The following is a 27,474-nucleotide window of genomic DNA, read 5'->3' as shown; positions in this document are numbered from 1 at the left end:
GCAGATATGGATGTCTTTGTTACGATTAGATAAATTGACGTTCTATCTTGGTCACTTAACACTATCTTGGCAACTACTTATATATATATATATACAATAGATTTCTATTACCTACGCATTCCCATTGGGGCTTCTAATATTTCCTAATACTACCACAATGTATATTCACATAAATGTAGTTTTAGCTGTATTTCTTTACAATATAGTTTATATATATTACAAAATAAAACATCACTGACCAAACAAATACGTTATTTGAAATTTCCTCTCAATCGGATGCTGGTGTCTCTTTATAACGGAATCATACAATGTAGATAGTTCACATAATACAAATATATACTGCGCTTAACTTCTTTTGAAATACATATATTACATGTATACATTGACATACTAATATATATTTTAGATGAAGACATATATATACCACCATTACGTCTTTAAATAGTTTCATCATAGATCACCAAATAAGTGTTTTATTCAAGATATACGTTTCTATGACCGTATGCTACCTTCCTAAGGGTAATTTTGACTGGCTCTATTGTAACGCACCTCAGCTACATGTAAACACATTTGGAGAAATCATTTGGAGAAAGCATCTGTCTATGTGTTTGGGACCACATCTGTTAGCAGCCACACCTATACTGCAGTACGCAACAGAACTGATCAACATTGCACTGGGGAAGATGACAAACGGTCACCAAATTGTTGGTCTTGAATAAAACACTTCTCTTTTTTACAACGAATTTTTCTTTCCACCACTAGTACTACGTTTGTCACTAGCAAAAACTTCTTATACAATAAGAGTTTCACAGTACATTAATACAGCGTCATACCTAGAACTATGACTCAAGGTGGGGTCACACCTGCGTATATATCTAAGTCCGTATGGGGCGCGCATCAGAGTATTTGCCTCCACCAGGCTTCACAGACCGTTGTAAAAATAATAGAAATTGGACAATCGTAAACAGGTAACATGTCAGACGAGTTAGCTGGGTCGCTAACCATACTTCTCGATAGGTCAGCTAACTCATCTGGCACGTTATGTATCTATATTTGTCCAATTCGTACTATTTTTCCCGTGACCAGTGGAGCCTGGTAGAGACTAAGGGCGTCATACGCACCTCAAACGGACTTGAATATATACGCATGTGTGACCCCACCTTAACACTAAACTTTGATACCAAGGGGACAAACATTGTATTACGTTCTGAACACAATGGCATATGTCTCAACAAAGAAACTACATGACATTGTATAACATTTTTATTATACACATATGTGTAAATAAAGAGGTTATACAGCTTACTAGTATATGGACAGCCAAATTTCATTAGAGCGGCGACTGCGATTTGACAATCGCTCAACGAATTTCATAGATAAAAAGTCTTTTTACGTTGTCTATGTTTTGCCTTTTAAATCATACGTTTAACATGATATTCCAATCATGAGGTCAATACACAATTTAGGTCGCACCGAGGTTGCAGTGTGATCGCAATCTATTGGAATGGGGGCCTTATCAAGCCCAAAATGGAACCATCAAAATACAGCTTACGAAGAGGGAATGTTCACGTATGTTGTCTACTATGTACATGGTATAGATATTGATACTTACCCAAATAAGCAGCAAAATATGCTTAACAAAACGGCAGTGAAACAGAGAGAAAACGTTAACACCTATTCATACACAACCCGCTGCAGTACCGTGGGAAAACGCCAGTTGAAACATTTGGAACTTGTCCTTATTTTCGCTTCGTTTTATGATCGCTACTCATCTACATACACAAACCACACAGCTCCTCCAAGGCAGAACTGAAAATACAACCTTCTTGGCGAAGTTAAAAGGAGTCCTGAGCTTGAAATGTTTGTTACTTGGCACACATAGCAAGTACATATGGTTTATATGACAAGAAGCACGCCACAGGGTAGTTGGCAAAAGGTTACACATTTGACTCCATTTCTGAGGCGGTACTAGTTTTCCTAACCAGCGCGGAGCTCTCCGAACACTTGTCCTGTTCGTCAATCGGAGAAGAATTTTCGTCGCTGAAGGTCGCAAGTTTTTTCAGGGCGATGTCTGGAACTAGATCTTCCTCGGGGTGGTGCGGTCTGCCGTTCCAGGGAGATCCGTTAGGGGGCGAACTGCCAGCACTCGGGGGAGTCCCGTTACGCATGGAGTTGACACTGGGACTGGAATGCAACATAGGGAACGGGTAAAAATTATTATCTTCGCCAAAGGGTAATGTCTTCGATAGCGTTTGTATAGTGTATGTATGTATGTATTGTATTGTATTATGAATTACATTTATATTTCGTATGTGGGTAGGCCCGGCTAAGACCTTGAAATGATTAGATTTTGAACCCACTAGCAGCTTGCTATGGAACTGCAGCTGAACTTTCGGTTTTGATATACCGTGACATCTGAAATACACACAAACGCACACACACACAAGCACGCACACACACATACACACATACACAAACACGCACAACGAAGCCCTTTTGTATTAAAAGAATTCTGAAGTACCAAGGTCACACACCAGGGGGGCAAAATCGACCTAGACATTTCCAATCGTTATCCACGTACCAAGTATCATAACAATCCCACCAGTGGTTCTCAAGCAATGCTGACCACAAATAGCCGGAAACGCAAACAGAGAGAAAGACAGACCGGTCCAATAGCGGTGTATTATGATACTGCAGCGAAACTTCCAGTTTTTACATTTTCTGACACACACACACACACACACACACACAGACACACACACACACACACACACACACACACACACACACACACACACACACACACACACACACAGAAACACACACACACACCAAAAACAATAAACCTCCAATTTTTTCACGGACTAACCACGACATGTTTACCTCCAATTACCTCCATGAAGAATTGAGTACTTTTCTTGGTGAGTCTCTCTGAGTGTCTGTGAGCATGTTTGTTTATCTGTATGTGTTTCCGAATATTTGTGGTAAGCATAACTCTAGAACCTATGGGTGTATTACGATGATATTTGGTTTGTGGGTAGGGGTGAGGAAGACGAAGGTCGAGGTTGATTTTGGGCTCCCTGGTATGTTTCTAACCTGTGGCTGTATCCCATTGACGTGACGGCTGTGAAGCTGAGAGGAGCTCGGCTAACATTCCCCCCTCTGGAGTTAATGTTCCTGGCGAGCTTCCAGCGCTCCCATCTGCGCTTAAACTCAGCACGGACCTAAAAAAACAAGTCATAATTTCATACGTGAGTGGGATTTTACTTATCTCTGGTCTGTACAGACTAGGAATTTCTCTCAAATGTCTCAAACGACAATTTATGGGTCATCAGGTCGCTACAGGTCATGACCGACAACTTTTTGGTCATCAGGTGACGATCTAGGGGTCAGAGGTCGATAATTCCCGCCAAACCGTTCCTATCACTGGGATTGGAAGATGCAATCATGTTCTTGGATATCAGATCCAGACGATCGTCCCACAAGTAAGTCCATTTGTGTTGATGCTAGCATGGATAACTTGTACGAGTGATATTTTAGAGTTACTCTTCCCCTGCATGGCTGTGGTTTCTGTGATAGTTTGATTTTTGGGGCACTGAATGTGATGCTCGAACTAGCACGGGAAGGAATAGTACTGGGAGGGGGTGCCGCTGAATTGAGAGATTTGAGGCACAGAGAAAATTCCAAGACTTAGAGGATTCAAACCATAGTTTTTTTTCGTGTAGTAAAAGCCGGGGTGGTCATTAATATGAAGCCTATATCATATCATACACCATTGCAAGTGTTGAAGACACAATACTGTAGTGATGACAGAATTTATCGTGACGAAAGACCTACTAAAATTCGCGGGAAAATTACGCGCCAAGTTTTGTGACCTTCGACCTTTCCCCACTACATGAACATCATCTGATTATCCGATTGAGTGTCGCTATATGATCACCATGTATTACAGTGAAGACTCGGGTACTTGTTAGTCAGAGCTAATTTTTTTCAGTGATGTGAAGTTAGCTAGAACACGACTTACCTCTCCGTTTAAGAAGCAATAGAGAATGGAGACGAAGAAACCCTGTGAAGAAACAGAAGATTGTTGTACACTACTGACGACCACTTGGCGTTGTACTCAACACAAGTTGCACTCTTTATTTAGCTTGGTATGTATCATTTTCTAGACCCAATGGCTACGATAAGGATGGAATTCAGGCTACATAATGAATACAATGTTAAGTGCAATGCCAACAATTCGTCGATAGAGCTAGCATGGATACACAGAACTGTTTAGTAACATTATAATGGCAGTTATATTCAACATGTCGCATGCTACATTCTAGATATATAATTTGTATTAGGCACTTTGACGGTTTGATGGGTAAAATGTACATTGTAATTGTAAAAATATAGTACAAATATGAAGTTTCAATTGTGATAGTTTTCATTTTAGATGGAAAGTCAATTTGGTTACTTCTTGTAGTCACCAGGGCTGGGGTACAAACTTAACCACGTTTGGGATTGGTTTCTCGCCACAAAAGCGCCACCTACATCGGCTACATATACAATGAAGTTGCAAGAAGCAGAACTCCAGTCAGAAGCTCTAATGAAGGTATCGAAGAGACATCGAAACGTAAGAAAAGTGAGTACAACTTGTTTGTGTAAAATAATTTTCGTACACACTACAGTTCACCAACGTTATTAAATTATTTTCAAAAGTAATATGATTGAATTCACACCTGGAATGAGTTGAAGAAGAGTTCGAAGTAGAGTCTGATCTCTTGTGCCAGCCCCTTGGTGTCATCAGGCATGCCCACAAACACAATGTAGTGGACTCCGAACAGTGGGATGAGAACCATCGTAGACTTGGCCAGTTTCCTGCACAGTGAAGAAGTTGAATGTTGCTGTATTTCCCTTGAGTGGGTTGACTACTTGTCTTGTTGCAGCCAGGGACTGATTTGTGAGGAGCTTAGAATAGGCGTAGATAAATAGCGAGGGTCTGGAGAGCTGCCATTGTTTTTGCTTTTGTACAGACGGAAACAGTGAGTATTCCATTCATGTAAGTGACGTATTCCAACAGTGCCACATACAAATTGCAGATAGAAGGTAAATGTAGTCTATTACTTCTCCGACTAAAGTCAGGTATACCCAAGTATACACCAAGTGCGAAGTAAAGAAGGTCGTGTAAAGTGTCTTTCCCAAGGGCAAAACGTCGGGCGGCAAGGGCATAACGTCGGGGGCACGGGTTTGGAAGGGGGCCTAAAATGTAGTCTTTTACGACAGAAGTCAGGTATGTACTTTTTTTACACAAGGCCGAAGTGAGGAAGGTCATGTAGAGTGCCTTTCCCAAGGGCATAACGTCGAGGCACGGATTTAGAAGAGGGTCTAATTTGAATTTGAATCACTGCCAGTGAATTTGAGACTACCACCGCCGTAACACGGGCACTTTAAGGCCTGTGACAATTTTGGTCGAACATGAAATTCGAACCACTGCGTGACCTTAGGTAACCCCGCCGGGCCGGAGTGTTTTTAGAACGGTCCAATGTCAGTATCTAATGTTACATTGCGAAAACAGGAACTTACGATGTATGGGTTACACTAACTACTTTTTAAGACTTATTAATGTTGAGTGTTAAAGATATTGATCTAGTATTTATCAAATATCCACATAACTAGAAGCGGTTAACAAAAGGGCACCCCCGCGAGAGCTGCAAGTGGTACAGTCCGAACATGTGTTCCAACCTCCCTGGGTGTGGAGTGGCGGGAAAACAGCGAGGCACTCATACTTCAAGGAAACAGCAAAATAATGCTATAAATCGATATTTCTAGCCCAAAATGATTGTATGGCAGTTGACTGATGCCTTATAAGGCTAACTGCTTGCGAAATTTCGCATTGATACAACAGCGATTTAACAGATACAGACATAAAACATTCATATTTTACCATCGGTTTATGTTACGTACAGTCAAACATGTCTTTGGACGCAGTTCTTGTAGGGTAAGTAGTGTTTCGTCGGCCCCTGCCCACATCATGGCACCAGTTTTATTACGAGTTTTGTGCAGATTTTGGTTCATTAAGCCTCAGACCTTCGGAAATCAAGCGGGTCTTCTTGCAATATCTTTAATTCCGTGGCTGTATTGATATTTGTACGAAAAATACCCAAAAATTGTCAAAAAATTCTGTTTTTGCCCCAAAATGAAGCCTTACCTAGGTATAGCGGCAAGATCCCCAGGCATATTAGATATCACAGAGATATAATCTATTACTCCAGAAAATATGACTCAGTTAGACAATCATTTCGTAGTGGGCACAGACCCATTTTAATAGCATCCCTATTTTTTACCAAAAAATGGTTTTTTAAACCCAAAACAGTGAGGATCCACAATTTTCTTGTCATCATATTTTGAATATGGGTGAATTACGTTAACTGGCCAAAAATTGTTGAAAACAGATGGTTACATTAAAAGTTATGGCCATATAACTGCTCGACTGAGAATCTACAGGTGTCACAGGCCTTAAACGGCCTGTGAATCATACTCACATCGGCATCTGAAGCTGAACACTATTCCTCCGTCCTCCATTGCGGTGGCTAGATCCACTGAAACACAGAAAACGATTGATTCAGAAGTAGATTTTATATCGAAGAGGCCATACTGTTGAGATACAATTAATGTTATGTAATTAATAAAGTCATGTTGATTTGATTATATGGATGGCATCCGCGCCGACAGAAAAAAATCGAAAAATGGCTAGTAATGTCGTAAAGTGCTTAAGTCAGTTCCACAGTCAAAGAAGAAGGTGTGAATGATGTAAAGATAAAGAATTCATTGTTCAGTATTTTATAATTCACGTGTACAGTCATTTGTTCAACCTTCCTGAACACTTAGACCTCATATTGAAGACAGCTTTTTTTGTCAAAAACTTTTTTCATTCACACGCTCGCACCAGTTTTGGGTTCCCTGAGGATTCCACCTTAATTATCAAATAAATATGACCTTAATAGCACATATTCCTCATGTAATTAGACATATAATGTATTATCAAGATAATCATTCATAGTCATGTGTGTTAATGATAATGTATTATACGATTATCAGATAGATAATATGATGATATTATTGGTGTCAAGCTTCCTTTTGGAAATTTGTGTAAAACCCATGGACAGATTATGTAGTTAGGTTATTGTTAACGGACTGACTCGCGAATACCTTACCACTTTACTTCCTTATGCAATTACGGTGATATGTAATTATGATTTGAGAAACAGCAGAAACTTGAGACCTATTAAATTTTCGACTGACCGCTTTGGAAAGTCCTTTACTCCATATTCCATCACTGCTTGGAACAACTTGGACTTAACTCTTCGTGCACTCGATTTCTCGAAATTTCGAGAACATCTTTTTAAAACGATACGCCCTCCCAAATTCAGCCATTTCAGCTTCGGGTCTCGACACTCTTGCATTCTCATTTCACGACTTCGTATGGGCACCTGCAGCTTGAATTATAGTCTTTTCACGCGGGGTCTTGTGTCAAGCCCAGCCTGCAGCTGCGGGTGTCCATTCGAAACTATTTCACACTACCTTTTGCACTGCCCTACCTATAATTACCAGCGCTCAGTTCTCATCGGCAAACTCTCTGGGTTACTTGTACATATACTTGATTTCCACAGTCTTGCAAATAATGCAAAAGAAATGTTGATTTTACAAAGTAGTTCTTTCTGCTCCTTCAATGTCAATTGCAGAATTATAGAAGCAACACATGTGTACATTGCAACAACAAATCGTTTTTAGATTCAAGTATAATTCTTTGTTTTTGTTTTCTACTCCAGTAAGGGAGATCGACTCACGCTCACTGTTCATACATATGTAATTATCTATTTATTATTGTCCTGTATAATTTATTATTTTCAATTCTTGTATAAGTGGCGGCGTTAATATAAGTTGAATGTAACTTGAGTCCGCCGTCACTTAGTCCTCGTCCATTTATTTGTATTCTTACACGTATTTCAATAAAGAAAAAAAAAGATTATGTAGCTCCATGATTGACCAATAATCGTAAAGAATAAAGAAATGAACAAATTATTGTTGTGCAAACGTCATAAGTTGTGTCACAACATTAGATCAATCAAAGTTGTCGTTTTTTTTAAAGGCAGCAGAAAAAACCTTACGTACCCGTTCTGTTGTGCTGGCCGCCGAAAGCAACAGTTCCAGCAATTTTTGCTGTTTCTGATTGTGAAAAGAGTGGGGTTTCATTAACATGTTAATTAAACATGGCATATTATTTCATAATCTGCATTTTAAATAAAGGCGGTTCAGTTATAGATAAGAGGAAAAGGGTTAACTGGCGTTTCTAATTTAAAGAAATCTAATCATCAAGTAAGGGAGGCATTGAATAATCTTTATTTTCACGTTTTTACTCCCATGTGCTAATGGTATTCATTATGATATCATTTCATGAAAAACTAGAGTTCCTCGAACACATATCTTCGCCAAATAAACAATTTCTATGGAAGATAGTTCTTTTTGAATGATTAATGTGTATAAGTCCATATGTTATCTAGTCACATCATGTAGTGGTTGGTTGGATTATGAACATTGTGAGTAGATTAGTCTATTCTGTCGGTGTACATAATGCAGCAAATGTTTTGGCGATGTGAATGAATGTCTTTGCATAATCAGAACAATTTGTACAGGTATGAGGTTACTGTTCTATTTTGTGTTGTCATAATTACTTTCGGAGAGCTGGTTATGTTTTGGGTAGCGTTTGTATGTATGTATGTATGTATGTATGTATGTATGTATGTATGTAGAAACCAGCAAATTGAAGACCGGCTGAATGGATTGAAGTGATATTTGGTATGTGGGTAGGTCTTGGAAACCTGGAAACCACAGGAAGTCACGCCGATAATTGCATTCGTCACTCACCAAACCCCGGCCACTGTAACAGTTGTTCCTTCCAATTTACGGAACTTTTTAACTCACCAAGGGTCATCTAAGGGCCATATGTAAGGATTGCTACGACCCCCGCCTTGGTGAACGTTTGTTTCAATCTCATGAAAATAGAAAGTAAAGTTTTGCAGTCGCGAGTTAAGTCAGAGGTATTTTACAGAGTCCAAGGTTATGATTTCTGCGACTGTCCGATGACAGCCGCCTGTCACCTTTGGCGATTTGTATTTCTCGCAATGATGTCAGTTCTTTCTAGCCGACCTTTCCCTTACAACATGACATCTCTGTTAAGAGTTGAGGAATGCGTGGATAATTGACGGTGACCCTTTTGACCTAAGTGCTGTTCTTCAACATGTTGGGTTTGTCTTGTCCCAGCACTTGGTCACTTGTTGTTTTAACCTAGTTCACAGATGTAAGTACTATGTGTTACAAGCCGTCATTGTTCAATTATGTTATATTACTGACTTTACATAGTACTTATTCGTTTGTTTAGACCCATGTAGTGTTACTGGCACATGGAACACCAAGTTTCCTTGCAGTCCATCATAAGAAAATACACCTGAAGTGTCTCGTAGATATTAGCTCTACATCTTTATATCAAGTGATATTCGTCAAGTTCCCTCTACTACATTTTTACCGTTCCCATGATATAGTGTTGCTTTTATTGTTGATCTGTATATAGATATAAGCAACACTTGTATATAGATATGTTATATTTCAACTGCTATGAATCCTTTGCTGTGTGCCGTCGTATTGACATCAATTCAGCAAGCTATTTAATTGCTTAATTTTATAGATACGTGTTGGACACGGTCAGGCTTTGTATTTTGCTAACATGAACCATGACCATTTATAGGCATTTTTCAGCCAGTAGTCTCTACCAGACTCCATCCTGGCGGAATAGTACACGGATGACCTAGTAACATCCCTGGTCAATCAGAATTTCATGCTTCCAAGACAAGTCTGTTTATCAGGGATCCCCTGCTTCCACTGGCTCCTTTGACCTACTTCTTCTCTATTTTTAGACATCTATGGGTCGATTCAAGTCCTTTCAGGTGACTCCGTCACAAGTATTTTTCAACCGTTATAGAAGTTTCCCTAAGTAATTATATTAAATACAGAGTGATTTATATAATTTGCATCTCATTATGTTGATAATCATCCAAAGTACCTACCTACCAAAAACAAAAAATATCCATCAATCCCCTCAGGAGTTAAATCCATCTAAAAAGTTACGAAATATAACACCCACTGCAATTCCAAACAAGCTGCTAGGGGGCCCAAAATTAGACCATTGACTCCTAGTACCAACAGCTATCCACCAGTAAAAAATCACGAACCTGGCACTTCTGGAAAATTTAGGCGCAAACTTTGATGCTCACTTGCAGTACCAAAACAATTTGCCAGGAGGCCCATTATCGAACTTGACCTTCCTTTCTGTGTCCCCTACCTATCAACCAAATATCATTAACATCCATCAAGAACATCTCGAGTTATCTTGCTTACAGACAAACGCACTTACATACAAAGCCAGCTACAGCACCATAGGTAAAAGGTAGCTAAACCATTCTCGCACATGGCAATCCTTTCCACAGCCGCTACAGACCTGCCAAATATCGTGGAAATCGCCCAGCTACATTTTGACTTATGCCTCCCGAAAAAACACCCAAAAAAATACTAAGCTCGCTAATGTACCATAGGAAAACGCCAGGTAACCCATTTTCGAACTAGGCATGCCTTTAAACAACCGCTACACACCTGCAAAAAATAAAAAAGTTCCATCCACAATTTCTCGAGTTATATCCTGTTGACCTACATACAGACCCAAGTCGGCAAAAACATAAGCTTCTTGGCGAAGCTAAAAAACAGAGGTAAAATGTAATTGTTTGTGGTGTTGCTACAGTACGTAAAGAATTGAAGAAACAAAAGAACTAAAGCTTTGCTATCATTTAATGTACCACTGAATAGTAAAAGACAATAAAAAGACTTACTGAGCGGCCGCATCAGCCGGCATACGTAGCTTCTTTACAAGTACCCTCAGGATATTCAGGAATAAAAGGAAGTTGACCTAAAAATATAATAAGAATTACTGAATGACTGAAATATAACAGAGAAAGTTTCAGTTTAATCACATACTCACAGAGCGTGTTAAGAAATCATATATGTTGTCAAATGTCCCATACTTATCAATAGAAGATGTGTCTATTCATCATAAGAAATTATAATATGGGGTGCGCATAGGGTTAATGACTACAACGACCACAGTCCATTTTGATTTCCGCGTAAGCATACGTTTTCTTTGTCAGTGTTAACAGAGGCTTGCTCAACAAGGTTTCTTACTACTAACCACAATTGAGACCACAATAGGTGCCTTGTAGATCCATTTGTAGACCGTATCGGTGTCCCAACATCTGAAATAGCAAAACAAAATGTTTCCTTAATACCTACTGGACATGTATCGTTATTTCAATCACAAGAATAGAGAAAGTCAATTTTACAATCATATCAAAGTCACTGTGTATAGTCTCTACGCAATCACACAGCTCATAAGTTGCTGCCAAAGCAATATCTAGTAGAATATTGCCGCATTTTTTTACAGGTATAAAAACAATAGTCTCAGCTTGCAGCCATGGATGCAGGCAAATGCAACAGTCAAAGTTGGAAAAATGGGCCCCTGGTATTTCACGGATTGTTTGGGGGGCACTTTCTGGCGAGACCCTTACGTGGCCCTGCGAGACACCTAGCTATATTTGGGCACGGCCGGGTCCCGTATTTATTCAAAGTTAAAGTTGAAATCAACCCGGTACCCGGCAAAAAATAGACGCCGTGATGTAATTGTGAATACGCAGGTAAGTAACCCCCCGGAAGTCAACCGGATCAAATTTGTGATTTCAGGGCCCGGTCGGGGTTACACCACCTAGCTACCGGCGCCGGTGCAAATGTACATAAGTGGGGTCTTGAACGGAGGCTACATGAGAAGATGGGATCTACGTACCCAGTGTCCTCCATTGTAGCTCGTACCACCACCCAGGGGACGACAAACGTCAGAGGAAACACTACAAAGACGATACGAAAGAGGTAAGTGGACACGCTCAATTCGAAATTAAAAAAAAGTGCTACTGTTATTACTTTGCATTTGTGTACGGTATAAAGCCAACTTTGTTGCACAACAATCGTGGCATCACCATTAATTGTAATTAGAAATATACACATTTTATACTTATATGTAGTCTAGCTATTCATTAAAATTACCTTACAATTTTAGGATGCTATATAAGGGACTAATAGTTTGTAGAATGGGAGGAAACATGCATATTTTTGTATGGTGTACGATTCATCACAAAAAGTGATTGCCGTAAGAAGAAGATTTACGATGTGCGGAATCGCTGCCGCCTTCAAAAGGATCGTTTATTAGTTCTAGTCATGGTAAATCTTCAAAGATTCAGCGCATTAAACGCTTGTCACATAGCAGGAGCAACTATCGATCAAAAGGCTCATTCATACGAGAATCGGAATGAGCCGTTTGAATAAACTTCTTTGTATATTCCTGGGAATTTGTACTGCATTCTATAAATTCTTACTGCATTCCAGATATTTGTGACTATTCTTGTGGCTTCTTAAGATATGGTGCTGACAGAAAATAAGTTATTTAAGTTTCCCCACTTCCCCCTGTGTTTAAGCAGTTTGCCTTGCCGAATTGCTATGTTTTTTTCTAATTTATAAAAGTATGAAACAAAGGATATGAAAGCAGACAGATTCAAAGAATGCTTACGATTTTTAAAAACAAATATTTTGCCTAAAAGGAGGATAAGATTCGACAGAACCGGGCAACGATCACTAGAAATACCGAACATTATACTGAGAGCATTAATATGCAAATGAGTACCATTTATATTGAAAAACCATTCGTCCACCTGACGCCAAAAATTTGAAGTTACACAACAGTCCCAAAAAAGGTGGACGACTGTTTCTTCTTCCTCGTTACAGAGGTTACATAATGGGGAGTCTATCAAACCCCATAAATATAATATTTTATTGCAAGGTAAAAATTTGAATAATAGTTTATATTGAAATATTCGAGTATATGAATCAATCGAAAGTTTATAAGGTAAACTATATATATTTCGCCATGGTAGTGGGGTGTCAAAATATTCTTCCCATGAAAGTTTAATTCTTTCAGATGAGCCATGTCACATAGCAGGAGCAACTATCGATCAAAAGGCTCATTCATACGAGAATCGGAATGAGCCGTTTGAATAAACTTCTTTGTATATTCCTGGGAATTTGTACTGCATTCTATAAATTCTTACTGCATTCCAGATATTTGTGACTATTCTTGTGGCCGTCCTGAAGGTTTTTGTCATGCTCAGGACTTTCGAAGTGCATTTGAGGTGGAGAAATATCAAACGGCGTTCAAAGTGTGTTCTAACTATCCTAACTAACTGCAGTGCGACCACATTTAAGGCATTCCAACATTATTCGAAACATTCGAAAATTCTCATCTCATTCGAAAGGAAACCGGCCGGCCACAAGAATGAACAAATATATCTGGAATACAGTGAGAATTTCTAGAATATACTACGAATACCCAGGAATATACAAGACTCTTTATTCAAACGAAATTTCGGCTGTTTTCGCCTCTCGTGTGAAGAGGTATTAAGTCCGTTTGGAATTCTCGACGGAATGTGGCACGAATTTTGCAAATTCTTCATTCTGGCTTGTTTTGCTTGGTTTTTACCGATTCGATATCAGTTTGAAGACCCAACAACGACGACTCTGTGACTTTTGAATCACGTTTTCGGCAGTAACACGCCCGGTCTACTATCGGTCATCGCGCGATTTTTAGAAACCAGCCGATACGTTTGCTTGTATCACAGCCTCGTTAAAGATGATAGGTTAGATTTACAGACAGAAAGAATACGGGCAACTTTCTGTAGATTTTAAAAACGGCCTTTAAATTAATGTGATCAAAGTTCGCACATGTGTCACATGGACTTAAAGTGACTTAGGCGTTTCAATCGCCAAAGGTTTTCCTTAATTTGCACGGAAAGAGGCAGATCCAACCATGAGACAGATCATCCATCTTCGCTAACCTATTCAAAGGGAGGTCGGAAGGATGACGGAAAGGGTGAAAATCCAATAATCATCGGTTTTAACATTCGATTAAAAAGTCTTCATCACATAACAAGGAATGAAGCCGCATTTGCTTTTTTTTTACCTCGCCTCCCATCTCTAAGCAGGTCAGATCACCCTTGTGAAATAGCCAATCAGCTTTTGAGCTCTTCGTTTGAAATGACTAGATTAGCCAATCAGCAAAAGGGATCTCAGGCTGCCCTGTTGTGAAGTGGTTACTCGGCAAAAACGATGTCAACTACATACCAGAGCACATTGTCTTCACTATTCTAGTTAGATCTCTTGTTGAATGGCTTTTAATGTTGTATGTAAAGCCGTGCTGCTAAAGTCTACTATTACAATGCATCTGATTGTCTTTATAGTTTATGACCATCTGTTATAGCATGGGAATGAATAATCTACCCTTTCTAATGATTCTGTAACTGATGACTTATTATCTTTCTTCATACAATGTTGAATTTCTCGGTTATAAAAAGGAATAAAAGGAACTATTTTTTAGGGCTATACAAGCAACCCTTAACAGAGACGGGGGGCGCCATAGGTTTTCAGCAATTTTTGATCCACTGCTCCTTCTGCCACTCACAGAATAGAAGGAGCGGATCGGTCATACATAGACAACGACTAGAGTTTGACAGTCAAAAATTGAGAAAAGTCCAGTTTTGTGTTGTTCAACTTTGATCTAAAATTGCTCGGGCGTAAGACGCAAGAAATAACTTTATAACTTTGCGCCGATTTTACATAAGAACTATTTGCATAAAGGAGTCGACTCAACCTAGCTAAGACCGTGTCAGTCTGTCCGTACTCACCCCAGCCAATAGCGATGAATCCGTAGAAGAACTTCCTCTCAGAAAACACGGAGACGAAGATGAGGTTGTGGAGGTATAGTCCCTCCACCAGGATCCAGAAGTAGTTGGTGGCCATGAAGTACATGAAGCAGGTATACAGTAGTTTACAGCCGACCTGTTGAACGTAAATACTAGTATATTTATCAATTAGACAACTACAATGTATTATAGGGACATATTTTAGAAATGACGAGAGACAATAGTAAGCATATCATACCAATATTTCTGTTTACTTTTATATCTTACTCTTTCTGTAAGCCTAAGGAAGTAAGTAAGTGCATCTATTGCTCCGGGACGGGGGCCGCTACCTACTACCAACCGCCTTTGCCTTGTTGCTCACGTTCAGAATGTTGATGTATCAGGAGCAATCAGGTCCTCTGTTATCCTGCGTTAAATCTATGTTTTGGGAAATAGTTGAACCTTTTCCATAATGCATTCTACCAGATAAAAATACTTTTATGTTATCACCTCTTTTGCGGTAAGAATATTCGATTCCCTTTTGTCTTGCGTTCGAGCGGTTTAAAACTCAAGTCATAATAATACTAGTAACTTAACATAAACATGTTGGTAGACAATGACTTATCTAATATGTGAATGATGGAGTGGACGTCAATCTATTTCAATTGAGGCATTATAATTTTTTTCATAACTATAGTACTAGGAAGTACCTGTGTCACTTTATATATTTTAGAATCCCTTACCGTATTCCTTGGAACAGGTGTTGAGTTGTTGGTGTCGTAAGAATAGAGAACAGCGTCCCGGAGGAGAATGAAGAAGGCCCGTAACATGTAGGACACGAAGAGGTGCATGTGGACGTAGTTCCTCGTGCAGTGTAGCCTTCTACAAGTAAACAACAACAAATACAAATAAACAAACAAAATAATGAAGAAACCCATTTTGTATCTTTAAAGTAATGGTCACTGTTGTGATTTTATCCTTACTGATATTCTACTCTTAGACTATTTCAAAGCCTGCATAAAAAGTGTATTTTCTATATTTTTTCTTTGCAATGAAGTGTTTTTCTTACAAAATCACAGTCACTACTGCGATGCTTGTACTGAAAGTAATTTCACACACACATACTATGCTTTAAGTGGGATGTCTCTGTAGCTCAACTGCTAGCAGCCTCTTAGTTGAGCTCTTTGTTCCAATTAGTTGGTAACTGAGAGACTTTGGTTCAATCATGGGAAGGGCTATGATGTAATTACACCCGGAAGGGACATAAAATTGGGGTCCCGTATTCGAAGAGGTCTAGCAACCCCTTTCCTACAAAAAGTATACCCTGCTATACCCTGGGAAAACGCAGACTCCTAACGAGGCACGCAAAGTTTACCGATCCCTACAACACGCGCGCACGGGACACCCGCCGCCTAACACCCGCCGGCCCACGAACCAGCTGGCCCCAACTATCACTTGCCTCTTTCGGACATAGTTCGGGACCGGCGTAAGTGGGGCCAGCTAGTAGTGGGGCGGGTGCATAGAGGCGGGAAGGCGCGCGTTAGGCAGGGGATCGGTAACTCTTATTTGCGAAGCTTCTCGAGCTGGTTTCCCAGGGTAACCCTGCTACTGAAACAGGAAGAAAACTTGTCACTAGGCACTTCACTAGCATATAACATCCACACTGTACTTACTTAAAGCGAGCCAGTATGATGAACGCTATGAAGAGTGACACCAGTGAGATGGAGTATCCAATGGTGTAGATTTTCGTCACGTTGTCTATAACGTGTTTCGGGATAGCAGGTTCGTCATGCTGAAAAAAAAATCAGAAGACATTGTACTACAAAGTAATAACAAATAATCATAACAATCCGTTTTTTTAAATCTATAAAAACCCTATAACATAGCGTATTGTCTACTAGAACATTCTTTTTCGATATTTAATAATTGTAGGTACTATTGGTATTTTGTCTCTTCGATATGAAGGAATGAAGAAATGGAGGAATGAAATTTATTGCTCGATAATTGTATAGGATACAACGTATGGCAACAACTACTAAATTGCATACAGATACAGAACAACAAAATATTATCAATAAACTTTAAGTTATAAGGTTAGATAATCAGGGAGTATATACGGTTTGGGGATCTTAGCTAGAATATATATTGCTGCTGAAAATTGATACTGAATTTGGGGACTTAGTTTAGATATTGTCATAATATATACTTGTATCTTAACGTGGGAAACGAAACAAGATACTGCAAAAAGTAATATTTGTAACCATTCCTACACTTGTATTGGCTCGATCTCCCATTCTTGTACATGTTGCAGAATGCTAAACAATGTTCAACAGCTTACTGGATATGGAGAACAGCCAAGAAGTGCCCTTTTACGTTCCTTTGCATTCTTACCGGTATTTTTGTGCATTCCGTGTGGTTTAGGTACGGTTTGTTGGTTAATCTGTTAATCGTCCAGTTGCCAGAAAGTCCACAATGTCTATACGCATGTCCTGAAAGAACAAAAATAATGTCATTTGAAATGATGTCATTGGTTGATGATTAATTACATCAAAGAATAGTGACTTCCGTGGATTTCTCTCTGTACACAGAAACAGAAGTGGTCAAATAGCAAATAGCCATCGGGCAAAATTCAATCTTTAATCAAGTCTTAAATCATGTCTCAAAGTGCATTTAAAAAATCCCATTTCGTATGCTTTCCGAATGATTGACGTGTGCGTAAAGATCAGACTTCTTGCGGTGTCAAAGCAAGTAGTGTCAAAGCAACCTGTCAAATGCATTTTAAAAATACATGTAATTGGTTTATGTCTATTTGTGTAGGGCAGACCATTAGTCAGCATTGACATTGACATTTATGAAAATTGGCATTGATGCACCTCATTGTAAACGTTTAAGGTCGCCTACAATAGTATTACGGTGGTATCTCACTGCACTTGGGGCACCGGTGCGGCTCTGTGGGGTTCCTTTATTGCGGCACCGTTGTCCTATTTTCGTCGATTTTTTTAATACTTTAGATATTGCGAAATACGTAAGTGTATGCATAACAACGAATTACACAAAACTTCAGAAAATTCGTTCTTTGAAATTCGTCGCATAATCTTTCGAACCCCGCAGTGCCTAAGGCCCCCTTTCCACTAGACGGCGATCGCGCTGCGCTCTCACTGCGACCTAAATAGGATATGTGTACCCTTCGCTTTCACACTGGGTATATCATACAAAACGTACAAGTGTGATTGAGAAGACAGCAAAACACACAAAGTGTAAACAAATTCGTTTCTTTTCTATAGAATTCGTTGAGCGATCTGTCAAAAACTAGGTCGCAGAGAGAGCGCGGCGAGAGCGCCGTCCAAGTGGAAAGGGGGTATAATCGGCGACCCAAGTGCAGTGAGATACCACCTTTACCTGGACTTCGGAAGAAAGGAGGACATTCTGCGCCGACCCTCTCGCCCGGTGTGCCGTAAGGCCAGCAGAAAGCCCCGTCCCACTCCTGAGGACAGTACGTGCCTGTGAGGACAGATCATATACATGAGATTACTATCTTTAGACTCAATGATTTGCACCTGATGTGTGCACAAAATGCACGACATGTAGTCCATGGTAAAACGATATATCAAGGCCCCTTTTCCACTAGACGGCGATCGCGATGCGCTCTTACTGCGACCTAAATAGGGTATGTGTTACCTTTGATTTCATACTGGTTATGTCATACGACATGTAACAGTGTGACTGAGAGGACAACAAAACATACAAAGTGTAAAAAGATTCGATTCTTTGTTATACAATTCGTTGAGCGATCTGTCAAAAACTAGCTCGCAGAGAGCGCGCGGCGAGAGCGCCGTCCGAGTGGAAAGGGGGTATTTAAGTGCATTCACACGTGCGTGTATAGGGGGTTCACATGTGTTTATAATATTCAAGTCTGTATGAGGTCTTTGTGGAATTATAAACCTCTGACATGCTTCACAGGTTGTTGGAAAAATAGAAATTCGAGAAACATAGACACATAACATGGCAGACGAGTTAGCTGGCCGAGAAGTATGGTGTTGGCATGTTATCTGGCTATATTTGTCCAATTTCTATTATCTATTCCAGCGACCTGTGGACCTTGGTAGATGCTAAAACTTAGATGCGGACCTCCTGCGGATTAGAATATACTAGTATACTCTAACCTACCTCCAGTGCGTATAATCATGCGTACGTATGAGTTGCGTGTTGGCTTATAGGAAAATATGCCGGAAAGAAGTTGTTTTTAACTTTGACCCAACTTTGTGCATACTGGTTATTACCAAAAAAAAAACAACAACAAAAAATACACACTCGTCAGACATTTTTTTCCAATAAAGCCTGCGTCAGTTTTCCAAACTGGGGCCCGGCCGGGCAGCTTTAGGGAACGAAAAGTATGATATAAAAGGCGTAAAGCGAATAGTCGTTGGCATTATTTATGAATGTTCTTACGTATATACCTTTCTATTTTTCGTTTCCACAAACAGCCCGACCGGGCACCGGTTTGTAAACGTGACGTTGTAACCTAAGACATACTAGTAGTAGACGGGTCCATTCCGTGAGTCAACTTTCTTTAGTGCTTGTTAGATAAAGTTTAGTTTCTATAATTATATCATTTACGAGCACAAATGAACTTTGATAATCATCAGCCTGGGTATCATTCGGATAGTAGTTCGCTCCTATGTTCGCTTCTGCAAAACAGCAGAGAAGCGATATATACCTAGCCTCTACCAGGCTCCGTGGATCGGTAGAATCATTATCCTCGTGGTGAGGAAACGTACTCTTCTGGCCGGCTAACTCCCCTAGCGTACTATAGACTCTATTTGTCCAATTTCTACAATTAGACCACCGATCCACGAAGCCTGGTAGAGGCTAATATATACCGTGTATAATAAATGTCAGAGCTAGAAGCGACTGTATATTGTATGTAATGAACGCCGGAGCGAACTACGTTCCGTATGGTACCCAGGCTAGATAATCACACCTTGGTGCAATGTGTTTATGTTAACTATATAGTAGTACATGCAAATGTATCTGTACCATTTGGTTCGGGAGGGGTGCTGATTGACATTTGCGCCAGACACTTCCTTTGGGCTGCCACAATCTCATCTTCGACTGTCGCATCGCCTCCCTGTGTCAAACGGCAAAGTTCATTAAGGGGGTATACATGACACCAGCACAAGTGGCCATGAAAGGTGTTGACCGTTCCTTTTTAAATCCGGCTGCCGTGCTATCGATTTTGTGCCCTTGGAAAAGGCACTTTACACGACTTTCCTCACTTAACTCAGGTTAAAATGAGTTCCTGTGTCTGGGGAGAGCCATGCCCCAGGCACGTTAAAGAACCCCTACACGTGCGATGGTGCGGTGTGCGATGGTGCAAAATCCTTCCGTCTAGAATTGGTGATTCTCTACAAATCACCCGGACTCCAGGAATAATAGTGACATATCAGTCACTAATGGAGATCTGTATAACCAAACCAAACCAAACAAAACCAAACAAAACAAAACCAAATCACACTTGCATACAAATACAGTTTGTCTCACCAGATGTTAAACCTTGGTCGTGTCTACCTTAAAGTCATTCACGGCATTCCATGTTTTTAAGTGGGTATCTAGCGGCGTCACTGGGTCCTAAATTGGATTTGTGTTACTATTGACTTCATAATGGGAACATACTACAAAACCTACAAGTACGAGTAAAAAGACAACAAAACACACAAAGCGTAAATACAATTTTTATGAATTTATTGAACGCTCTGTCAAATCGCTCGGCCGCAGTGACGCTAGTAACGTGCCGCAGTTTTAGTGAGATATATAGAACAGATTTACGTTTAAGTGAAGGGAGTAATCAAAAATACATGTAGTAGGGAGAGCTTTTATGGTAGTTTACAAGTTGCACATGTGAAGCAAACGTATCTTCAATTTTTACCGCTATCATTGTTGTACCTTTCCTTGCATTTGCACATCAACTGTCTTGTAAATTATTTTTACGTTTAAGGGATAGATCAATTATTACCAGTAGCATTAGGTAGAATTTTTATGGCAATTTACAAGTTGCATATGTGAACAAAACTTATATTCAGTATCATTTTCTTGCACTTGCACATCAATTATCTTGTAAATTAGTTCAAGTTCCCGCACCAAAATGGTGCTTTAGGCTCGTCCCAATTTATAAACATTAGGCCACTGAAGCTTTGTACCATCACTACTGCAGGGAGTTAGTTCACTTGTAATGGACTGTTTGGCCAACTTCCACACTCTTTCCCAAATGCTGAATGCTAAGCGGAGAAAGCAGCATGTACGAATTTTAAAGTCTTTGGTATGACTCGGCCGGGGATCGAACTCACGACCTACGGAATAGAAGGCAAACACTCTACCCACTTTGCCATTGCACCGATGTTTTGTAGATGTCTTCCTGAAAATTGTTTTGCTGTTAAGAAACAAAAGCTTTAAACTGCCCAACAGTCCGTGGTAAACACTTGTGGATTACAATTCGAGCACCTATACTTGAAATGTATATACTCGTGTTACAGCAATTGAACTTATTACGATTCAAGCCCAATACACTTGTCACACCAAATGAATCCATTGCGATTCAAGTGCCCCTACACGTGTTATATCAAGTGTACGTTCGCACGTTTTGACCTTGAGTTGTTTTTCAATATTCTATTTCATCCTTTGAATAGATTATGTCAATGCTTTGGTAAGATAACACTGATGATGAATCATGTATGATATTCATGCGTACATCGTGTTTCGTCCGTTTTTTCTTCTCTTGACGTCAGAGGAGTGACTCTGGAAGGTGAGGTCACACATGCGTATATATTCGAGTCCGTTTGAGCTGCGTATGAAGCTCTTTGTCTCTACCAGGCTCCACAGGTCGCGGGGAAAATATTACAAATTAGACAAATATAGATCCATAACATGCCAGATGAGTTAGCTGACGCTGAAATATGGTTAGCGACCCAGCTAACTCGTCTGACATGTTACCTGTTTACGTTTGTCCAACTTCTATCATTTTTCCAACGACCTGTGGGACCTGGTGGAGTCTAATGATTCCATGCGCGCCTCATACGGACTTGAATATATACACACTCGTGACCCCACCTTAACATGTCCAAAGATATAGGTGTTGCGATTACTTTGCTTATCCCCTTCGATAGACTCTTGTTCCGTTACCTCGGGTGACCCCCTTCTGGAGTAGTCTCTCCATAGACCATGTATTTGGGCCATTCCTCTTTCGTAGGCAGTTCATCTCAATGGTATTGATGCTATCAGCCTCGGTAAGGGTGATGTTACCGTTTTAAAAAGGTTTGCAATTATACGTACTGTAATTTTTTGTAAATTTTACAAAGCAGCTTCAAAATTAGTAAATGTATGCCGTAAATTGAAAAAAAGGAGAACAAAGAAAATGTGAAAGGAAAAATGAAATAACGAGTTTATTATTTTGTATGCCAGCGCGTTTAGACATTTGTTTAACCACTCTAATCACATAGATTTCATAACAAAGGCAGCTTGTTTTTGTACAACATTATCTTTTTCCCTCGCGCACTCGAATCATATCAGTTTTGGAATTCCCCTGACTGATGTCATCCATATAATCAAATCAGTACTGCCTAAGTGGCACATGTAGTTGGCCGTGAAGTCTTTTTATCCAGCCGCTTCATTTCCGAAAGATATTGTCTGACAGTCAGCGTATGTCTGTTATTTTGACGATCAAGGAAACAACAGAGGGATTCTCTCTTCCGTTATTGCAGCGAGCATTTGATTACCGGGCCATTAGATTCGATTATGCTTGATAAAACGCAACGCAAAGAGAGCAAGGCGCTGGCAAGCATGTTTCGTAGAAGACTATATGTACACCAAGGGGTAAAGTCAAACAATAGCTAATTTTTAGAATGTGCTTTTGTAATCATATAGAGCAAACTGACAAACATATTTTGTAAAATTCTATATATACATCAAGGAGTGTAGTTAGACAATATCTTTTTTTTCAAATAGGAGTATGTTTTTGTAATCAAAAAGCTAACTACCAAGGATGTTTTGTATGTAGAAGGAACCTTTATTCATGAAAGCTCAAATCGGCCTGCAGGCCGCTTTTCTTTGAGGTCAAGAGGGAAGAGGCAAGGGTCAGACTAAGTATATAACAGAGGTTACATTCATAGCTATGAGCATTCCCTGAGAATACCCATATGTTCTGATCCAGACAAATATTTTGATTATTTAATGAGAAAAATAAACTTTTCTACAACTCCGGAAATTTCACGTGCTCATCGGAATTTTCGACAGCCTCTTTATGTCTTCTTCAGCTATCTGACCCAACTGCCGTAGATACGTGATTTTTTTGGCGTCGTGTGACGTCAGCACTGGGTCAAAGTTTGTCGGAAGTCGGTACCGTCGCCCGTGTTCCATTTTTTGTTCGAAACCATGTCTTTTATACTGCTATCTGTATCTGTATCTATATGGCTGGTATAACCACCATTCGGCGTAACACACCTTCGCAGGCACGCGGCGCGGCAGCAGCTGGTTATATTACACTGAACGACCCGTCACACCTAACTTTTGCACATCTATCTGTAAGCGTTCTTTAAAACTACCAAGAGAAGATGCCCCTACTGTGCTTGGTGATAACGAATTCCACTCTACGATCGTTCTAGGAAATACGAATTTTTGAACTCATAATGATCAATACTAGGTTGATAACTCTGGTATTTGAAGGCATGACTGTTTCTTGTTCTATTTTTGAGCTGGTATTAGATACTTATCAGTCGGTACATCCACCACTTTATTGGTCATTTGGTATTGGTCATTTTCTGGCCATTTTTCTTTTGTGTATCTGCTATGGGAGATTAGGTATTATTTCATTTGACTGAATGAATAATATAGCCTCTATAATTATCATTGGACATTCATACCATATTTGGCTGAGTACAGGTATAGAATTATAAAGTCGTAATTACGTACAGATACTGATATGCTCCCTAATACTAATCTAAAACACGGGTTTCAAAATTAATCTAGTTGAAGAAATAAAAGCAAATAGACTATAAATAATGTTGTCACATATTATACAGACGATTGGTTTTATTGCCATGCTTTGTGCTACTGGTTTAGAAATAAGTAACATGATTGTGACTGTGGCACCGGTGCGGCACTGCGGGGTGCGATATCACTTTCGCCAATTTTGTACAACTTAGACATTGCGTAACACGCAAAAGTATGACTTAGAAGACAACAAAATACACAAAACGTAAGAAAATTCGTTCTTTATCTCTGAAATTCGCTGAGTAATCTTTCGAACCCCGCAGTGCCGCACCGGTGTCCCAAATGCAGTGAGAGATATAGCCTGATTAAATCTCGCTTATAGCAGCCCGCCCAACGTCCGCCGGCCCACTAGCGGGGAGGGGCCAGTTACAGCCCTGGACAGCAGAGTTTGTGTTACACAGACTATGAGAGATATACCCCCTTTAAGAACACAGAATGCCGTGGATAGCTTTAAGGCAGTCACGGTTAACAAAGAAGGTTTAACATCTGGTGAGACAAGATTAGGGAGTGTTTGTATGCATGTGTGTGTAGGAGATCCTACGGTAAAAAGCAGGTGGTCCGAAGGTACACGGATAGGAAATCCGATCTGTTTTGAAAAGGGAACGGTCAACACCTTTCAGGGCCACTTGTGTCGGTTTCACGCGCAGAATAGCGGCAAAACTACAGCGAATGCCTTGTTGGTGAAAGCGTTTTGTAGATGGTGGATTGAAGCTATTGGTGGCCACCGTACCGTATAAACGGGAGGTGTTTATTCTTAGTCTGTTTTGTCTGAATGTAGAGAAAAATGTAAATCCTCTTTTGACAGGGAACGTATACTAAGTCCGCATAAAACGCTTTGAATTATGCATTCGTGAATGCGTGGAATAATGTAAATCTCCTATGGCAGGGAACATATACTGAGTTCGTGTTATAAACGCTTTGAATTATGCATTTGCCAGCAAATGCGTTCATTTTTCCTCACACCACGTATGAAATCTAATGAAATTCTATGGCTCGCTTGACCTGGATATGGGTGTATATGTTGAGAATGGGAACTAGTACACTGAAGTTTTGGAATGCACATGTTATATACGTGGGTTAGTCTCGCCGTCCAGCACTCTTACCCCACGGATGATCCTATTTCGTACACCGGCTGGGTAGAAATTCCGTGGATACACCTGCGTTTGATCAATATTTGCCGACAATCTTGTAAACTAGGTCAACCAGACACCAATCTTCTTAAAAACCTTCTGTGCCAGACTAAATAATCTTTCGGTTTGTTGTATTACTAGCAGCCAATAGGTACCCATATGTTGATATAACGTACTCGAGACAAGACCTCAATTTTACGTCCCTACCAACAGACGAATGCAGTTCCAATTTGGATACCATTCCCCGGATTCGAACCAGGGTCTCCCAGTGACTAACTAATCGGAACCAGGAGCTCAACTGTGAAGCTACTTCTAAATACCCTCTTTCCACCAGGACGGCGCTCTCACCGCGCTCTCTCTGCGACCTAAAATGTGACATATCGCTCAACGAATTGTATAGAAAAGAAACGAATCTCTTTACACTGTCTTGTTGTCTTCTCAGTCACAATTTTACACTTTGTATGATATACCCAGTGTGAAAGAGAAGGATACACATATCCTGTTTAGGTCGCAGTGAGATCGCCGTCTAGTTGAAATGGGGCCTTATAGAGCTACCGTCCATGATATATCTCTGACACAAAAATCGAAACCACGTCACAAAGATACCTTCCTATCTCTGCCCCACAAACATTTCAGGCGATAGCGTCAAGAAGGAATCATCAGCATTCAAACAATGCTCATTAGTCTTGCAAGCTGTTTTTTGGGGTCACTCGAAATCCAGATCATTTATTTACATGCACAAGGGTTCACTGAACCCTTTCTGTGTACTAAGAGGATTTTCTTGTATACAGTGATACACATACCAAGCATATGTATAGGTTTCTATTATTTCTAGCGTTGATATGGCTCTGTTAGTGTTCTAGTATTTAGTATCTGAAAATACGACTTTGAAAAGAAAGTTTTGTACCTTTCTTCTTTACGTATACATTACTATTTGTCGTACATTTTGATATTTTGGTGCCGCCATCTCACACTTTGTGCATTTAAAAGTGTTTTATAGGGATTCGTACGTTTTGTTTTACGCTCAAAATTACACGTTCAAGTTCCGTAACGTTCTTTCCTTCTTTCATAACATCTGCATTGTCATTCGTCGTAAATTCTAGTGTTTTGGTGCCAACATCTCATGTTTTGTGCATTTAAAGGTTTTCTTTATAGACTCAAAAGTTTTGTTCTGCTCAAAAAAATCACACATGTTTTCGGTACAGTTCTACTACAAACAACCAGTATACCACAATGGCCGCTGGCTACAAACTTCTAAACGGCTTTTGTTTATACCATAATCTGTTGTCACACCTAACCTGTTTTTTTCCTCATTATGTGATACGCTCTTATCAGTTCTTAGATACCCCGAGGATGATTGATGGATTAATTGATACCTCTATTCAAAGTGTAGACAACCTTCCGGAACTATCACTACAAGAAGGACTAAAGGAAACTTACCTTGTTAAGGAACAGGAGAAGTACTGTGACTAAGACCCAGGTCGCCACACACCTGGACAATCCCATGCTCTATCTGAGTTTCCAGGTTGCCGCAAAATTCATGAGTACAACTCCGTGAAAAAAACACTTATCCGCGAAGCAAAGGCTCTGTCGACCGGAAGGTCCCGTAAAGCAGGGAAAACGCCTCCTGGATGTGCGACTGTGTTGTCGTAAATCTTAGTCTTTGCAGCCCGTCCGAGAAGGAAATGGCTCGCACTCTCTTGCTCGCCGACAACGCCTAGTTCAGTGCTAGAGTCTTCTCAAATATCCAAGACAAAGAGGAGTCCATTTGTGAGGAGCGTAAGTGTAATAGAAGACGTGCTAGCCAAGCCAGTCCGCACCGAACCGTGCCTGGCCGCAGCAGAACACCGTCTGGTGGTGCCTTGCGCAGTGATTTCACACTCTCACACCAATGGTGAAACGATCCAACACATGACGTCACCGAGGGATCGGTACTAGTTCTGTACGTGTAGAAATGTTGGTGACACAACAGAGACTTTGGGGACTACAAAAAAGCATTTGACCCGCAACGATATAGTACGAACTTCATACATCACACAAAAGGATTGTCTCCATAGGAACATGAAAACTTTGCACTATTCATTACCTCTGTCAAGGGAAAGGAAAACAAACATGGCGCGGACTACTCAGGGTCAGACGTCTTGTTCCCTTTGTTGGACATATGTGATGACAATAAACAAAGGATTACCAAATATGAGTGTTTTACACGTTGACATTGTCAGGGGAAGATGATGAAATATTTCCTAACGTAGACTTGAACTATAATGAGAAATCGCGGCAGCTGTTATTTACGTTTAGGTAATTGGTGTCCAAAATATGCACGAAACTTTGCAGAGAGCTGCCATATGTCTACAAGCGTAACGATTTGGAATGTAGGATGCTTAAGGGCGTAGAGAGATCTTGTTAGTCGAGTTTGTCTTGGATTAAGGGGGCAT

The 27,474-nt window shown here is 40.1% G+C and overlaps 1 protein-coding gene and 1 long non-coding RNA gene across 6 annotated transcripts in view; one reads left to right on the top strand and one right to left on the bottom strand.

Moving 5' to 3' along the window:
• Positions 1-1,075: 1,075 nt before the first annotated feature.
• LOC118423949 (parathyroid hormone/parathyroid hormone-related peptide receptor-like) lies at positions 1,076-26,602 on the bottom strand. The gene is made up of 16 exons (XM_035832280.1): positions 26,480-26,602; positions 19,905-19,995; positions 18,267-18,368; positions 17,259-17,356; positions 16,541-16,659; positions 15,611-15,749; positions 14,871-15,024; positions 11,927-11,987; positions 11,279-11,342; positions 10,923-10,999; positions 8,158-8,211; positions 6,528-6,584; positions 4,725-4,863; positions 4,025-4,066; positions 3,097-3,224; positions 1,076-2,184 (listed from the first exon to the last, which is right to left on the bottom strand). Exons 1-16 carry the CDS (start codon positions 26,543-26,545, stop codon positions 1,938-1,940), a joined length of 1,638 nt encoding a protein of 545 aa, XP_035688173.1. The 5' UTR covers positions 26,546-26,602; the 3' UTR covers positions 1,076-1,937.
• Positions 3,246-27,474, top strand: part of LOC118423950 — a 35,158-nt gene continuing 10,929 nt past the window's right edge. Inside the window, exons 1-5 of one of the 5 annotated variants that reach the window (XR_004832148.1) lie at positions 3,246-3,485; positions 4,038-4,151; positions 4,469-4,627; positions 11,827-12,009; positions 26,375-26,537. This is a non-coding gene — a long non-coding RNA (uncharacterized LOC118423950). Of the gene's footprint in view, positions 3,486-4,037; positions 4,152-4,438; positions 4,628-11,826; positions 12,010-26,374; positions 26,538-27,474 lie in introns of those variants that run through there. The other 4 variants (XR_004832146.1, XR_004832147.1, XR_004832144.1 and 1 more) reach the window with 4 other exon arrangements.

This window comes from Branchiostoma floridae, chromosome 10, assembly GCF_000003815.2.
Source record: "Branchiostoma floridae strain S238N-H82 chromosome 10, Bfl_VNyyK, whole genome shotgun sequence".
Taxonomy (NCBI): domain Eukaryota; kingdom Metazoa; phylum Chordata; class Leptocardii; order Amphioxiformes; family Branchiostomatidae; genus Branchiostoma; species Branchiostoma floridae.
The sequence above is the reverse complement of the archived record's forward strand: the minus strand, read 5'-3'. Positions and strand labels throughout refer to the sequence as shown.